This window comes from Mus pahari, chromosome 4 (genome assembly GCF_900095145.1).
Source record: "Mus pahari chromosome 4, PAHARI_EIJ_v1.1, whole genome shotgun sequence".
In the NCBI taxonomy this organism is placed as follows: domain Eukaryota; kingdom Metazoa; phylum Chordata; class Mammalia; order Rodentia; family Muridae; genus Mus; species Mus pahari.
Genome location: NC_034593.1, coordinates 106,456,454 through 106,474,201, shown reverse-complemented (window position 1 = coordinate 106,474,201; position 17,748 = coordinate 106,456,454). Strand labels below are relative to the sequence as shown.

The window sequence follows — 17,748 nt, the reverse complement described above, 5'->3', positions numbered from 1 at the left end:
TCAGTTCAACTTATGATTTCCAGATACTTGCATTTGTTTGGTAATGGTGATTGTTGTTGTTCTGTATTGCCCTGTGTTCTCAGCACGCTGGCTCTTCTGATGTCTAGTCTTTCAGGGGGATGTTGGAGAATAACACTGGAGGTGTATAAGCATATATTCCAACGTAGTCCCTTCTGCTTGAAATTGGACCCATGATGGATTTAAGATGCTATACACCTTGATTTCTAGTACTTTTTAAAATTGTTCCTATCTTGGTAAGAAAGGGTTGCATAGCCATGAAAGCATGAATTATTTCTCTTGTGTCTCGTGTTTAGGCTTTACTCGCGAGTCATTAGATCTTGCACGGACTTTTCAGACTTTTGATGTTACGTGGATTCTGAGTTTTCTATAAACAAACACTCCTTGCTTCTCAGACACTCCATGCTTTGTGGCTGAGAAATCTTCCTCTCCATGTATTGCCTCAGCTGCATCTCCTGGTTGTCTCTCATTAGTTACTTCTTGTGATCCTTCATGAAATATGGTTTGTCTGCTTTCAGCCATCAGTTAGGTAGCACTTAGCCCTATGTAAAGTCAAGCTATACACCATGAAATCAAAATCTTATGCAATTAAAGTTTGGAAAAATCGTAATAGCCACTAGCAAGACCCATTATATAGCTCCATGATGGATTGAATTATTTTATAGATACCTAGGATATAATCACTAGTTTTTCTATTACAATTTTTTTGCTCCTGTTTCGTATTGAGATATTTTCATCTGAGTTAAAATAATCGCTAGTGATACTTAATAGATAATGATTAAATTTATATGATATTTACTGGCTACCTTATAATATATATATTTCTATTAAAGTATATTTATAAATTAATGCACAGTACAGAAGTAGAACTTGAGTATGTGGGACTTAATGATAGTATGAATTATTTAAATTAGAGGAAAGAAAACGTGTCTTGACATTAATCAAACTAAATGATATAAAGGAATTTGTGACAATTAGTTGAATTATCTATTGCTTTTCCTGAGATTAGGGAAAATGATAATGTCTTTTAAAATAATTTTTTGTCTTATATACCATACCTTTATTATGCAAAATTGGTTTCATTATGACATCTTCATATATGTATATATTTTCATTATACCCCTTCCACTCCGGATAATAATTTTTCTTCCCAACTTCTTCTTTCATGCCTTGTTGATTGATTAACTGAATGATCTACTAAATTTCACTGAGCTGTTTACAAAATAAGGGGTGGGATGGTTATAGAAACAGGAACAATTTATCAGTGGTAACACCACTGAAGGAGATGTATCTCCCTCCCCTGGCAACTGTTAACAGCCTGTAGATTCTCCTAGACCCATGGGCCCCATGAGCTCCTCAAGTCTAGCAGATCCTAACCCCCCTAGAAGTTATCAGAGAGAGGCAGTTCTGCTAGGAGAGAAACTTGATCTCTGGGTGCACTTTTAACCCACTGCTTCCCAGTTCTCCTTGGAGTGCTTCAGAGTTTTGCTGTTTGATTTCTCCATTCACCTTTAGTCTGGCTGCTTCCTTCTGTAAAGCATCTCTTCATGTGCTGCATCTCTTCTGTCAGTGGCTGAGTTCCTTTCTTACCCAGAGTCAGTTTTAATATTTCCTTCATTCACATTATAAAGCCCAGTGGAAGAGGACGACAGGGGATGAGCGCTCATGCCTGATGTTAAGTCTAAATCTTGTAAGACAGTTGAGTTGCCTAAAGAAAGGCAATGTGAAAACCAGAGAAAATGTATTAAAGGTCTAGATGGGTGCTACATCTCCATTGATTCTCTAGGGTGTTTTAGGTGTAAGAACATTGAACCATGAAGTTATAATTATTCAAGAAGACAACATTGGACCATCAGCTAACCCAAGAAACCATGACTTCTTATCAAAACTTAGCTAGTGGACAAATATTTATACATTTTTGGGTCATGGTGAAATTATTATTTTTTTATTTTATTTTTTCTTTAAAGACAGGGTTTCTCTGTGTAGCCCTGGCTGTCGTGGAACTCACTCGGTAGACCAAGCTGGCCTCAAACTCAGAAATCTGCCTTCTGTGACTCAAAACTGTTCTTTTTGAGTCACAGAAGATGCCCCACTAATTATAGATATTTTCAGGTTAGTGACTCAGGTCACCTCTCAGGTGCCCCAGTGGATGATGGGATATATGTTTCCATTGCTCTCAATGACCTTTATTGCCTATTTGTTCTGCTCTATGCTCTCTTTGAAGACTTCGCCATCAAATATTAAGCATGCATGTAATGCTTGAACTGATAAAATGTGCCCAGGGAAACCTAATACAAGATTCATAAAAATGATTTTAAATGCTCGATTACAGTAGAGATTTCAAAGAGTAAAGAAACCTACTCTATAAAAATATTTATAATTCCAAATGACTGATTACATCAGAAATATATTCCTGATGATTATTTATATTCTAAAATATAAACAGTTGTTACGGGCAATGATAATTACAGCAAACCCCAACTTGATTTCTCCTTTTGTTTTGATATGAAGGGTGTTATGAAAAGAAGAGATCAAATACAAACAGAACTGGATTCCAAAGTTGAAGCCTTGACCTACAAAAAAGCTGATGTTGACCTGGTATGTCTTTATGTTTGTTAATAGAGTCATTTAGAAGCCACTGTCTGAAAAAAATGAATTAACTATATAGAACTTCACTGTATGAGTGCCTCTAATTATTCAAGAAATAATACACAAAGTTCTTCTAAAAACCCACAAAATGCTATTCTTTAAGTCTTCAAGCTTCTTTTTCTGCCTTCTACCTTGCATTGACTTGAGCTATAAGGAAATATGAATCTGATGGTTTCAAAAGAACAAAGTTGTTGCTCCTCTCTCGACCAGCAAGGAAGACGCAACCACCAGTTCTTCTTACAGCAGTTTATTCAGGAACCTTGAACAATCTTCATCATCTCCCTCATCATCTCCCTCATCATCTCCCTCATCATCTCCCTCTTTGTCTCCCTCTTCGTCTCCCTCAAACCCCGGGATACAAGCCCTTTTATTCTTATCCACTCCAATCGTAGCAGGCCACGTCACCTCACCAGGTGCGAGGCCTCAGCCAACCAGAAGAGCGGGAACGTATCACCACCAAATATGGACCTGTTTACCACAAGCTCCATAGCCAACAGGTGCCATCTTTTAAGGTGCAGCTTCGGGTAGCCCAGGGGAGGGGCTGTGGCCTCCTACACAAAGTGTTTTAAGTGTTTGTAGAAAGTACTTAACATTACATCAGGTCGGTACTCAGCGAAAAAAATTTACACTCTGCACATGTCTTGACAAATAAACTCCTTTTTAAAGTTTAATCCTTTCCTTAAATGTATGGGAGATTTCAGTCATGAAATTGGATATTTTAATGAATTCCTATGTTTTGCCATTATGGGGAAATATCATTTATTGTCACTTTTGATTGTTTTTTTTTTTTTTTTTTTTTTTAATGTAGCACTTCCCATTTTTTTGCTGGAGTACTTAAACTTAATTGAAGTTCTGATATTACATCATTGGATTCACAACAATGTAGTATTTATAGTTTGTTTCATTTGAATATTTCAGCACAGCTTGACCAGAGTAGAATTTCTATTTAACTTTTACAATTGAAGAAGACTTGGAGGGGAGAGGTTGCCTAAGCCTAATTGCTGTTGATACACTGTCGGGCTAGTGGGGCTGCTGTTGTCTGTCACAGCCCACATTGATTCACAGTGAAAACATAGGAAGAAGAACTGACTCATCTGCATTCTTTACTCGTGAAAGAATACATTCTTAGTTTAAAGAGATACTAAAATTATCATTGATTAGTTTTTTAGTACACTTGATCAAGTTTGTGGTGGGGGACTCCTTGATGCCCCCTGTAAAACTGTAGTATTGCAGTCTCCTCAACTTGACCAGGTAGTGGTTTTTGATTCCTTCTCCTTGCATTAAACACTTTATAATCTAAAATTTTATTTCTGAATTCCTTCAAAATCTCCTACATCCTCTTCAACCCCTAGCCCAGCTTTGGCTCCTCTCCAAATCTCCCTGTCCAGGATCTACACAGTTTAAGGGCAGGAATCGGTGAATTGTTCACTGAGTGTTCCAGCCTGTACTGTGTAGACTATGCTAGTCACTCAATAGATATTTGATGAAACAATAAAAGTCATGATGCCACTCTGATCCACGAGAACTTGCCGAAGGCTAAAATCCAGAGGTGTCTACAAACTCAGCTCTGTGTAGAGTAGACACTTCATTCCAATCTGACTGGGAACTTAACTTATGTGTCCTAGTCTATATGTTTTCCCGAACTGATATTCTGTTGTCTGAGTGGAATGTGTGTGGGGAGTGGTGGGCTGTGGTGGGCAGAGCTGGAGAAAGGCATTCATAAAGGGGGATGATGGGAAATACATGTGGTGGAGCTTAGTGATCAAAGGAAGAGCTGTACTTTGCTTTCTATAACAATGAAGAGAAATGGAAAAACACTAGCCTTTTGTATTTGGGCTTGTATGTGCTGTTCTTTTTAGAGTCTGCACGAAGGAAAGAAAGAGTGAACACATATACAGAAATTTTAAGTACATCATTTGAACGTTAGAATTCATTTTCCATTTGAGAAGTTATTTTAACAATTATTAAGACTAGTGGTTTAACAACATTTTCTTCCTGAGTAAAATACTAGAGACTTTAACATTTCCAGGGAATACTAACATGGTTTATGGAAGTACCATTTGTTCAGAATGGCCCACCCTCCTATATTATGTTTTTATTTTTAAAATTTAAGTAATTCAGTTGATTTGTGAGCATGTGAGCATGTATGTGCACATGCGCAGACGTGTGTGTGTGTGTGTGTGTGTGTGTGTTTGTGTGTGTATGTTTGTGTGTTTGCAAGTTTGATGTCTATTATATTAAAATTCTCATTGTTATGAGATTGTTGAAATTTTAAAATTTAATTATTCCATTATATCCTGTAACATTTGAAATTAATGTTTGAAACAGTCATATTTAATGGAAGCATTGCAAGTGTTCTTTTTAAATTAATGTATAATCATAACACATTTTAAACTTTTATTTTGTTATTGCTTTTACTAATCAAAACAGACCTGTCTTATAATTTACAAGATTAGTATCATGATTTGTAAAATTCTCCATTTTCAAAGGCTGTGTTTACAGGTCCTTTCCTTCATCACATAGATATGCCAACCACCATCATGTGTTTTATACAAACTAAAATCCCTCTGTGCCATGATGCATTGTTAGTAACCTTGCAGAATCACCCACAAAATGAGTCTGCCGTGATTGGTTGCTGAACAACCAAAAAGATGTTGCTTGGAAATATGCAAGATGGGTGTCACCATGGAAACCTGAGGTGAGGTCCTTCTAAGGAGCAAGGCTTTGCAGTCACCATGGCGACCCTGGCAGAGAACTGAATATAGCAATCTGCCTGGTTGTTTACCATGGCAACAGAGACAGGGCCACTTTGGAGACAGCATTGGGGCCATTTCTATGGAGACCTCCTGAGGTTGCCTTTGGCGGTCTTGGTCTTATCAAACCCACATTGGGATAGGATGTCACATGTACACCCAATAAGCAACAGTGGGCAATTTCTAGTGATAAGCTGAGTAAAATGATATGCCTACCAAGTATTCAAAAATTAGGGGGATAGTAATGAGTCCATAGAAAGACAACCGCAGAGCAACACGGATTGTATCCGGTGACCTTTTTAGCTAGCTTGCATGATACACAATACCAGGCTCTAGTCATTTTACATTACTTGTTACCATATCTGCAGGCTAACTAATAATGAGAGTGTATGTTTGCACTTACCACCCAGGTTATTGTAAAGCGGCTGCATTTTTGAGTTTGTGGTCTGTAGTTCTTCTCTCGAAGCAGCAAATGAATGGTTTCAAGATGGTCTCTGCTTCCTAAAGGCAGAGTACTCTTTTCTTTCTTTTTTTTTCATTTTTTAATTATTATTATTTTCTTTATTTACATTTCAAATGCTATCCTGAAAGTTCCCTATACTCCCCCACCCTGCCCCTGCTCCCCTACCCACCCACTCCCACTCCTTGGCCCTGGCCTTCCCCTGTGCTGGGTCATATAAAGTTTACAAGACCAAGNGGCCTCTCTTCCCAATGATGGCCGATTAGGCCATCTTCTGCTACATATGCAGCTAGAGACATGAGCTCAGGGGGTACTGGTTAGTTCATATTGTTGTTGCACCTACAGGGTTGCAGACCCCTACAGCTCCTTGGGTACTTTCTCTAGCTCCTCCATTGGGGGCCCTGTGTTCCATCCAATAGCTGAGAGTACTCTTTTCAAATGCAGTGCAACTGTTTACTAAAAGTTTTGTTGTTTCTGCTTTGGAGTTAGATAGACTTACATACAAATGCTAGCTCACTTACTTATTAACTATGTCATAGGACACATTTACAACATCTTATAGCCTTTTACACTATGTATATTTGCAGAAATTATTAGCAGCTTTGTAATAGGCTTGCTGCAAGACTGATGTGATGCTAGTAAATTGCTTATAATGTAGCACACACACAGTAGTTTTTGCCTACTGTTATTTTGATGCTATCTAGAGAAGAGATTTGTGTTAGGTCCTGAGTAATGAAAAATGCGTTATTCATTGTTGTGTACGGAGAATACGTTTTTGTTTTTTTTTAACCAGAACATATACCTTTTTATATTATTCATTTTACTTGTTTACATTTGAAATGATATCCCCTTCCCCATTTCCCCTCCACAAATCCCCCATCCCATTCCCCCTCCCCTTTGCCTCTTTTAGGGTGCTCCTCCTCCCACTTCCCCACTACCCCCCTCACTGCTCTAGCATCCCCCTTTGCTGGGGCATCAGACCTCCACAGGACCAAGGGCCTTCCCTCCCATTGATGTCAGATAAGGCCATCCTCTGCTACATATGTAGCTGGAGCCATGGGTCCCTCCATGTGTATACTTTGGTTAGTGGTTTAGTCCCTGAGAGCTTGGAGGGGTCTGGTTGGTTGATATTGTTGTTCTTCCTATTGGGTTGTAATCCCCTTTAGTTTCTTCATTCCTTCCCCTAACTCTTCCATTGGGGACCCCAGGCTAAGTCTGATGGTTGGCTATATTAGTCAGATGCTGGCCGAGCCTCTCAGGAGACATCTATACCAGGTTCCTTTCAGCAAGCACTTCTTGACATCAGGTTTGGTGTCTGCAGATGGGATTGACCCCTAGATGAGGTGGTCTCTAGATGGCCTTTCCTTCAGTTTCTGCTCCTTTTTTTGTCCCTGCCTTTCCTTTAGATGGGGACAATTATGAGAGAATTCATTTTTGCAAAATGGGTATTAGTAAAGGTGGCACAAGTTCAGAAAGCATACCAAATTGGGGAGATAGGTGGATATGCTGAGTCAAGGGTCCAGGAAGCTGACAGAATGTAGCTGACAGGGGATGGAGGCAGTTGGATAGGGAGCCTTTCTTCTCAGAGAAAGGAAAGGAAACTCCATATTCTGATCTTTGTAAATCCAAAGGGATCTTAAACTAAAGTTGGGTTGAGGAGAAGGGTTAACTGGAGAGAGATAGATGGAGAACACTCCTTGTTTCCTAATGGATGAGAAGATACACTATTTCCTTTCCCATTTCTAGCTGGTGAGAGGCAAGTGGTAGGTGTCAACACTGAGAAATAAAATACGTCAATTTGAACTTACTTCAACTCACACTTCAAATCACAGTAAGGTGACCATTTCAGAAGAGATATAGTCCACAAAATTCTGACCAACTTTTATTCAGTACCTGCTATGAGAGTGTCTGTTCCAGGCAGGAGAGACAAGAAGGGAAGTCACCATGATGCGTCCTCATGTATCTTACATGTTAGAGGGTAAGGAAAAAAATTAAACACAAAAATACTCACTTAAAAATTCCCATTTCTGCTGATGGGAAGGAGAAATACATTTGGTCATATTTGGACTGTGATAGCAAGTGCTCTTTGTTAGTTGATGGGTGATACACAGTGAAATTAGAAATAAGAAATATTCTGTATTTTGGGGGCTGAGTAAGTGAAAGGAAATAATTAACATTAATTGGGAAAGAAAAGGCAACAGGGGATTTAACGGGGTGTATGAAGAAACCAGTGTTGTACATATAAAATTGATGTTTCTCTCATGAAGGTGGACACGTTTAGTAGTGAATTATATAAACAGAAGTTCCATAGGTTAGAGCTGGAGTAGAGCTAGAGATGGTATTTAAAAATGATTAGCAAGGAGATAGCAAAGTCGTGGGATGAGCTGTGGTCACTAAGGGGAAAGAAACTAGTGAAGGAAAACATCCTGGCCTTGCCTTTGACATACTCGAACTTTAAAAGGTCAATGCAAATGGAAAAGCCAAATAAGGAATAAGGTAGTGAGAAGGATTAGAGGAAATTTATATAGCTTGACTTCTGGTAGGCAATTCAATGGGTGAATGAAATACACGAAGCAAATTAGGACTATTCAACATTTTAATCAGTTTTTGTTGTTGTTGTTGTTGTTGAAATATTCAAACAATTTGATAGAGGATAATTTACGTGGATATAGGTAGACCATTCCATTATGTTCTGAGTGGTGTTCTCTGCTCTGATGGAGAAGAACGTTAATGGAAGCGAGACTTCACATTGAGGAATAAAGAATGAGAGGAACAGAACAACTGATATTAGGAGGAGAAAAGAAGCTGTGTGGGAGCTAGTGTACTTTGCAGCTTGGTTAAGTTTTCAGTCGGAGCTTCTGTTTGAAAATGCTTATTCACTTCCACACCTAACTGTAAAATAAATAAAGTTCATCTGTGGTGCTAAATATGGCTGCATATCCTTTTTATTTTTATTTTTATTTTGGAATGAATGATTTATAGTTTTCCACTCAATGCAGCATTCGGATATAAATGAATATGAATACATTTGACATTTAGCAATATGTGCATAGACTGAAATTTGGATCTAGATATAATGCCATAGCTGTTTAGCACTATATTTATGTGAGCAAAAAAAAATACATTTTCATAAGATCATTATAATACGAATTTGCATATAGCCGTTTTCAGTAGCTCCAAGCAGATACCAAATTAATTCAGGCTGGTACTTGCTCTGTATGACTTGCTATTTTTGAAACAATGTTTTACTCTCATCCTCAAATGGTGGTTATTAATTTCCAAATGTTCTTAGTGGTGTGCTAAATCTGCACAAAGGAAGATTGCCTGCTCTCTGATTCTAGAAAGCCAAGGAGATATGAATATTGATCTAGTAAGCTATTAATCAAGACAGGAGCAAAAAAGGCTGCACGTTCTTGGATATTTGCTGGCTCACCTCTCTTCCCTGGCCATTTAGTTAAGTTTTTTTTTCCCATATAACTTATTCCTAATAAGATGTCCATAGATGTTGTTCTCTGTGTGTGTGTTTCAGCATAGAATGCTTGCATGCATATATGTATGTTCCCATGTGTGTAGGTGCACATGTATGAGTGGAGGCAGGAGGATGATGACTCTTGTCTTCATTGATTGCTCTTTATCTTATATATTAAGTCAGGGTCTCTTACCGAACCTAGAACTACCAATCAAACTAGCTAACTTGCCTTGGAATCGCCTATCTCTGTCTCCCGAGTGCTGGCCTGATAGACAGGTTGGTATCCCATCCAATCCCCCACCATTCATGTGGAAGGTGTGGTCTGACCTCTGGTCTTCACACGTAGGCTCTGCATACTTTATACACCGAGCCATATCCCCAGCGTGATTTCCATTTAACTTTTCTCATATTGGTGTGCGTTCCGAAAGATCCAGAGGCAACGTGTACACATGCTCACATGGTCACAAAGCACATGAGTGTCTGCTGGATGGGAAGAAAGTTTCTTCCTTTTACAGTTATCAGTTTGTCCTAAATGGCATCCCACACACTTTCCTTCAGGATTTGGCGTCAGTATTATAAAAAGAAATTTTTATTATCAACTGCAGAGTAGGGGATATGGCTTCGAGAATTGACTTACTTCAGCTACCATACATTCCATGAAAAAGCAGTCTTTTCAGAAAGCATGGACAGAATAGTATGAATGCTGCATCAAAACTAAAAAAAACTAATAGAGTAGCAGCATCTTGAATCCACACGTACATAGCTGAGTGGGAATGTGGAAAGGATGAGAGTGATGCTGTAACAAAAACGTCCTCATCAGCCTTCTTTCAGAAGGATGTACCAGGGGATGCTTGCATTCCTCTCCCTCTCAATGATGTTTGGCTAGACTCCCCACTCATAGATTCATTGGATTTTCTTGAATGTGTGTGTGTGTGTGGTGTGTGACCTATTTACAGAAACGCATCAAAGACCGTTTTAGAGAAAATACTAATGAATATTTGATTAAAAAATAGTGAAAGTAATCCACACACAGGAGGCTGTTGAACATGAAATTGTTACATGGACATTTTTTTTTCTTAATCATTTCTTGTTGTGGCGCTAGCAGTTCTAATACAGCAGTCCCTGTGAAGTATTTTAAGATAAGTCCTTGATTCCAGCCTGAGGATTGCCTTTGCTGGTTGAGAGCACAGCCTTTCCTGGCAGAGGTCATGGACTGATTTTGTAGTTCAGGGCAAGTTCCTTACACTCTTTTGTAGTTCCCTCATCTAGCAGAGAAGCGAGGGGGAAGTATATTAAAACCCTTAGCCAGTACTGAGCCAAAGTTTGCTAGCAAATTTTAAAATGTATTAGCCCTTCTTTGGAAGGTACTATGTGCACTTTAATTCTTAAGTATCAAAATGTGGAGAGCGTGGGAGTTGTATGTTTGCTTTTTAAACTTTCACATCACCCCATCCCCAAAGAAGAAAGAGGCTTGGGGGTTAGCTCCGTGGTATAACACTTACCCAGCATCAATTTTTTAATTGATTTTTTTTTTAAGGGAGAGAGGCAGAATTCAAAGTACTAAACGGTATATTAGGCACTCTATCCAGTGGAATCGTACACTAATGAATATTTTAATGCATCTGGATTTATACAGACAATTTAAAACTTGTGTTTGAGGAGCATGGGAATTGCCTTAGCTAAGCCACACTTGGTCCCGAGTCGTCATTCATTAATGTACAATGAAGGCCATTTGAAGGTGTGCCACGATTCCACTTGAGCTGAGCACTTTATCGTTTTCCTTTCTGAGGACCCATGAGAAAGCTTCCATTTCCTCTTGGCGGCAGCAATTGCGCTTCCTGGGGATTGAGTAGTGTCTTCAGTTTTCTCAGGTCTTGGCTTGGCCACCTGATCTGATCTCTCCTCTCAGCCTACTTGTCACGGTCTTTGTCAGGTGCTGATCCATCATCCATCCTGATGTGCTGCTGTCTGGCACATGTTTCCTTTGCAGAAGAGATGGCCACACAGCTGGCTTTGTCTTTTCTTATTTCCATGCTTAACATCTTCTCCACTATTGTCGTTTTGAAAAGGATTTTTATTTTGCATTCTGTGTAGGTAGGTGTCCGCACAGGTCAGAAGAGAGCATTAGGTCCCTTGGGGCTGGAGTTACACATGGTTGTGAGCCACCTCATGTGGGTACTGGGAATGGCACTTGGGACCCCTGTGAGAGCAACATGTGCCCTTAAGGGTAAGCTATCCCTTCAGCCCCGTTACTTTTGTCTCTCTCCACTTATTTTTTTTTGTTTTTAAACCAGTGAAGTCTAATGAGGGAAATCATGCTAAATCCAACATGGAGCACGTGAGCCACATGGAGCACATGAGACACATGGAGCATGTGAGATGCATGGAGCATGTGAAACATATATTAACAGGAGCTAGAGGTAAAACTCCAACCTCTTCTACAAGGCCGGCCACTTTTATATAATATATTCTAGACCAATTATTTTTAAGTTATTTTTTTTGAATGAACAGACATCAGCATGTCATCTGCAAATACAAGCATAAGCCCTAAATGGCTCTTATCACTTTGACCCAGAAAACAGCAGATACTTTAGGAGCAAAAAAAAAAAAAAAAAGTACTTCTAAGATGTTGCCGATGAAATTATGTATTGGAAGTAACTGTTTCTTACTCTGGTGGTGGTGGTAGTGGAGGACCTAATAGTGTCCCAGGGGCCTCTGTGTGTTTGTGGTGGGAGAGGGCAGGAGAATAAAGAAGGCCAGCATATACAGAATGGTAGTGGTGGTTGTTCCTCCTCCTCCTCCTCCTCCTCCTCCTCCTCCTCCTCCTCCTCCTCCTCCTTGTCATTGTTATAGCTCATTTTCTTAGGGATGCACTTAAGTTCTGCCTTTCTCCAGGCTGCTTTTCCTTTCCTCTCTTCACTATACCAGGAAAAGTAACAGATGGGTAAGTAAAAAGAGAAGTTGGAAATTCTAGCCCCCCACCCTTTTTTAAATATTTAAAACACCCTTCTCTGTCTGGTATTTGGATTTGTGATTTTCTTTGTGGGGTCCTCCTGCCATGAGCATAAGAGTTTAAACAGCTGTCCTATCCAGACATTCAACAGAGATTTCTCTTTTTTTTTTTATTTAAACATTTTGTTAATAAAGAATGTACCCTGAGGGTCTGTCTTGCATATCTCTTTCACTTCCAGCTCTGCTTGGACACTCAATAAATATTTGATTATGCTTACAGCAACAGCACACAGGGAGCCAGTAGCCTGCAGAGGGCTTTGATTCACTTGCCCTTAACTTGTAACCTTAATTAGACATTAGCCATTCTTTTTCTGTGAACACCCAGAAATAATGCTTCCTTTAAAGAAAGTTTACTTTTAAAGAAATCATTTTTGAAACCTACAACTTGGGGTAATGAACATTTGCTAAGCTATAGTAAGTACAAACATGTAAAAATATTAGATAAAGCATAATGATATCCTCACATACATCTTTTGAACTATGAACAACTTTATTATTCATTAGTACTGAAAACTTTTAAAGAACGATACCAGGTTGAGCAGAGGAGTAGTAGATTATACTCTTGAGGCTAGCTCAGGCAAAACAGGAGTTCAAAGTTTGATGTGTGCTTCCTATGGTTAGATCTTCTCTCAAAGGAAGAAAATTACTAATAGCTTTTGTTTGTTTGCTAGCATATTTAAGTTATTTTTATAGTAAGTGCATCTTGATTTATTATGAATTTGCAGAGTTCGGGTAGTAAGCCTTTATTTCTTCTGAATCATTAGTTAGCTGGAAAAGCAACTGGGTAGAAATGTGCAGACACCTCACCATCCATGTGTTAAAATACAGACTAAAAGGCTGGCAGGATGGCTCAGTGGTTAAGAGCACATGTTATTGCTGCAGAGGACCCGGGTTCAGTTCCCTACATTCACTTGGCATCTCACAGCTCTCTGTAATGTAAGTTCTAGGGAATCTGAAATTCCCCTCTGGCCTCCTTGGGACAAGATATTCACATGGTGTACATGCATATTCTTAAATAGAATTCAGAGTATGTCTGTACTGGGTAGTTTTGTGTCAAGTTGACACAAGCTGGAGTTAGTAGAGAAAGGAGCTTCAGTTGGGGAAATGCCTCCATGAGATCCAGCTGTAAGGCATTTTCTCAATTAGTGATCAAGCAGGGAGGTCCCCTTGTGGGTGGNAGACACACCAGAAGAGGGCATCCCATTACAGATGGTTGTGAGCCACCATGTGGTTGCTGGGAATTGAACTCAGGACCTCTGGAAGAGCAGTCAGTGCTTTTAACCACTGAGCCATCTCTCTAGCCCAACTGACTGATTTTTTGACTTGGGTAAATCATATCTTTGTTTCTAGACATAAACTCACAACCTTTTTCTTATTCTTCCTTTATCACACAGATACGTGTCAAATAAATTATCTGGTAACCATAACTATAGTCCTTAAAAAGTTCTAAATTATTTTGGGGAAACAAACAAAGACGGCCTAATTACATATTTAAGTTCTCCCCAAACTGGATCTATAAAAATATCTTAAAAACGAATACTCCTTTTCCCAGCAATTCTAGTGAAGAAAGTGAAGTACAGGCTCTCAGCTGCAGGTGGTATATGCTACAGAGTCTGCAGGAGGCAGCAACATGCAACATTTCCTTCTGAAAATCTAAATTATAGAACAATGTGTGCAGCAAGCCATAAATCTACAGAAATTCCTGATGCAGAAAACAGACTAAAACCTCAGAGAATGAAACATTATAAAAGAGATATTTCTGTAAATGGGTGTGATACAGAAATGCTATAAAAAGAATATAAGGTAATTCACCTGTACATAGCAAGATCCGAAGTTCATAAACATGATTTGGAAATCACTGCAAAGGCTACCAAACACACATTATATAGAAACTTGTCTAAAATTCTAAGATATACTGATATTTGTTTATGACTTATTCTGTAGACTATTTACTCCAAACTTCTACAATCTGGGGTAATATTTTTAGGTAACCATGTGTACTGGCTAGTTTTGCGTCAACTTGACACAGGCTGGCGTTATCACAGAGAGAGGAGCTTCAGTTGGGGTAATGCCTTCACGAGATCCAGCTGTAAGGCATTTTCTCAATTAGTGACCAAGGGGGAAGGTCCCCTTGTGGGTGGTGCCATCTCTGAGCTGGTAGTCTTGGGTTCCAGTCCTGACTTCCTTTGGTGATCAACAGCAATGTGGAAATGTAAGCTGAATAAACCCTTTCCTCCCCAACTGCTTCTTGGTCATGATGTTTGTGCAGGAATAGAATGTTGTAGGCCCAAACTGGTACTTTTCCTTTTGTAACCATGTTCAATATTTTTTGGCTGCATAGTGCATGTCAAAAACTGTGTTAATCTTTTGCTTCTATCATCCACTGAATGTTTCTATGAGGTACACAGTAGCTATATTCACACACCCCTGTTTTAAGAATTATTCTATTTTTAAATTACATGTATATGGAACTGTCCATGTGTGGGTCTGTGGACATGAATGTAGGTGTCCTCAGAAACCAGAAAAGGAAGTTTGAATCCCCTGGATCTGGAGTTGTAGATGCTTTTGACCTTCCTGAAGGGGTTGGTACCAAATTCTAGTCCTATACAGGAATAGCAAGTGCTAATAACTACTGAACTGTCTCTCTAGCCTCAAATCCCATTTTTATATAGAGAAGATTGAGGTCTAAAAACTCAATCAATAGATACAGTTACATATACATGTAATTAAAAACAAATAGGATGCAGCAACACTTAATAGTTTTTTTTAAATACACAGGCATATATGGAATATAATCCACCGCAAATAAGACTGAGAACATTTCTGTCCTAAGGAACATATAATGTACCAGAAAGGCCTTGAGAACAAGTCGAACAAGATACTGAATGGCTGTTGTAATCTTAGACAGATATTTGTGCTTTGAAGACAATAAAGCAAGGTGATGTGATAAGAAACTCTATATATAGTGATAAGAGTGTGTGTGCCTAGAAAAATAAATAAATAAAAGGTTAAATTAAAAAGAGAGAGAGAGAGAGAGATAAGTAATGGTAGGAGACATTTGGCTCAAAATCTGGAACACAGCATTCAGTATTTTACAAAAAAAGGTAGGATCCATGACTCCCTGAAGGGAATAGGCTCAGCAGGTTTCAGGAGCTTGGCTGAAGCACTTGAAGCTAGAGGGTAAGACAGAGGGCTGCTAGCTGTGGCAGAAAGAAGAGGAGGAAGTAATCTACTCTGCAGGCCTTGGAGTTACCCTCCATCCCATGCATTACCTTGGCATTGTGTTAAGACCAGAACCTAGAAGCCTTTTGTCTATCAAAGTGAAAGACTTCCCAACATTTCTAAGTGCAGCTCTTTGGTTTTCTCCTTGAATCATTGAAGAGGAGGGTGCAAACCTTACAGTCATGACCCCAGAATAACTGTGCCTTATGAACATGGCCGTTCTCCCCCATAGCCATGAGATTCTTGGAAATATCACTGGGTTCCCACTGATCCATTCCAACCATCTAATGTTCAGATGCCATGCATAGTCTCCCATAGTTCACTACTGCTGTCTACAGCACCTAGAGGCTGCCTCCTCCTCCTCCTCCTCCTCCTCCTCCGATAATCTCTTCTTTCCTTAACCTTCATGATCATCAGGCCTTCAAAGACCACGGGGCAGCTGTTTTGTGGAAGTCTAAGTATTTATTTACTGGATATTTCATCTTGATTATATTATAATTAGTAGTATGTGAGATTTCACTCAAGTAATTCTGTAATCATCTCATCGACTCCCGTTGGGCAGTATGTGGTCCTGTATGTATCTTATTAATGATGATGATGATGCCCTCTTTAGTCGCTGGTGACCGGGTTTACCAAGCTTCTCTTAGAGCATCACTCCTTTTCTTTGAGCCATTCAGAAGTAACGTGGGGCCATCTTCAAAATGAAACTTTCTCATTGCCTATATGTGCAATATGTTTTTCTAGCTGGACTGACTTGTCAGATCTCAGTGGGAGAGGATGCACCTAGCCTCCATGATGTGTCAGGGTGGGGAGGGGTGATCGGGGAAGGATTGTGGGAGGGGCTGGCCAGGAGGTGGGCAGTGAGCAGGAGGTAAAGTAAATAAGTAGAAATATATAATTAATAATAATAACAAAGATTTTAAAAATGAAACTTTCTCAGCTTGTTGTATAGCCATCTTACTGAGGTACTGCAACACAGATTTCCATAGTTAAGCTTACTTTTTACGGTTGAATATTTGAGGTGCTTAGAAATACTTCTGGTGAGCCAGGTGTGGTGGTGCACACCTTTGATCCCAGCACTTGGGAGGCAGAGGCAGGCAGATTTCTGAGTTTGAGGCCAGCCTGGTCTACAAAGTGAGTTCCAGGACAGCCAGGGCTATACAGAGAAACCGTGTCTCGGGAAACCAAAAAGAAAAAAAAAAATACTTCTGGTTAAAATTTTTAGGTTTTAATTGAAATATCTGTCTACATATCTAGTTGTTCCTCAATTCATCTATCAATTACCTATATTTATTTTTTGGATAATCATCCAGATTTGCCAGAGCAGCCTATGGCCTAATAATATTTTCTCTAGTGATTTTTGATGCTGTCTATGAAATTTACCTGAGGGTTGTATGTGTGTATGTGTGTGTGTGTGTGTGTGTGTGTGAGAGAGAGAGAGAGAGAGAGAGACAGAGAGACAGAGAGACAGAGAGACAGAGACAGAGACAGAGAGAATGTGTATGTGCATTTATGTGGAGATCAGAAATGAACATCAGATTTCATTTCTCAGAAGCCATCTACCTAGATTGTTTGGGAGACTCTCTCACTGGACTCCCAGGCTCCCTGATTTGGTTAGGCTGATGGGCTATTGAGCCAGGGATCTATCAACAGAGCGATGATGTCACTTATGTGCACCACCATGCCTAGCTTTTAACATGCCTGGCAAACACTTTCCTGAGCAAGCCATTTCCTCAGCTCCCTACTTTAAATGCAACTCCTTTAAGACCTTGCTCTCCAGGATACCGCAACAGTGACAAACAACACACTTACAATTTCTGCAAATTACCTCAAAATTCAGGTATTTGAATATAAGCTACTAGAGCGACCTGGAAATATTCTTTTTAGAGTTTTTGATCTTGATTGTTGTCTCTTTCAAGATAGTCTTCCGTCATACAGAGGGAGGTGATTGAGATACCCCATAATACCAGAGACTTTTTAGGAAGTCAATAAAAGCAGTGCTCTTTAAGGACGCTTTTGGGATGGAATTCTCCCTTATTACTGACCTGACATATAAACTATTGAATATGGGTGCTTATGACCTTCTGGAGCTATACTGTGCTGTATGGCATACAAGAAACAGGTGCCATTGACCTAAAGGTTGAGTCAACTAAACTTAAGTACAA

At 39.4% G+C, this 17,748-nt stretch overlaps 1 protein-coding gene across 2 annotated transcripts in view; it reads left to right on the top strand.

Moving 5' to 3' along the window:
- Snx7 (sorting nexin 7) overlaps window positions 1-17,748 on the top strand; it is a 90,741-nt gene that overhangs the window by 36,419 nt on the left and 36,574 nt on the right. For both annotated transcript variants that reach the window (XM_029538140.1, XM_021196435.1), the window contains exon 7: window positions 2,530-2,616. In XM_029538140.1, the coding sequence (XP_029394000.1) occupies window positions 2,530-2,616 (87 nt within the window). The remainder of the gene's footprint in view (window positions 1-2,529; window positions 2,617-17,748) is intronic.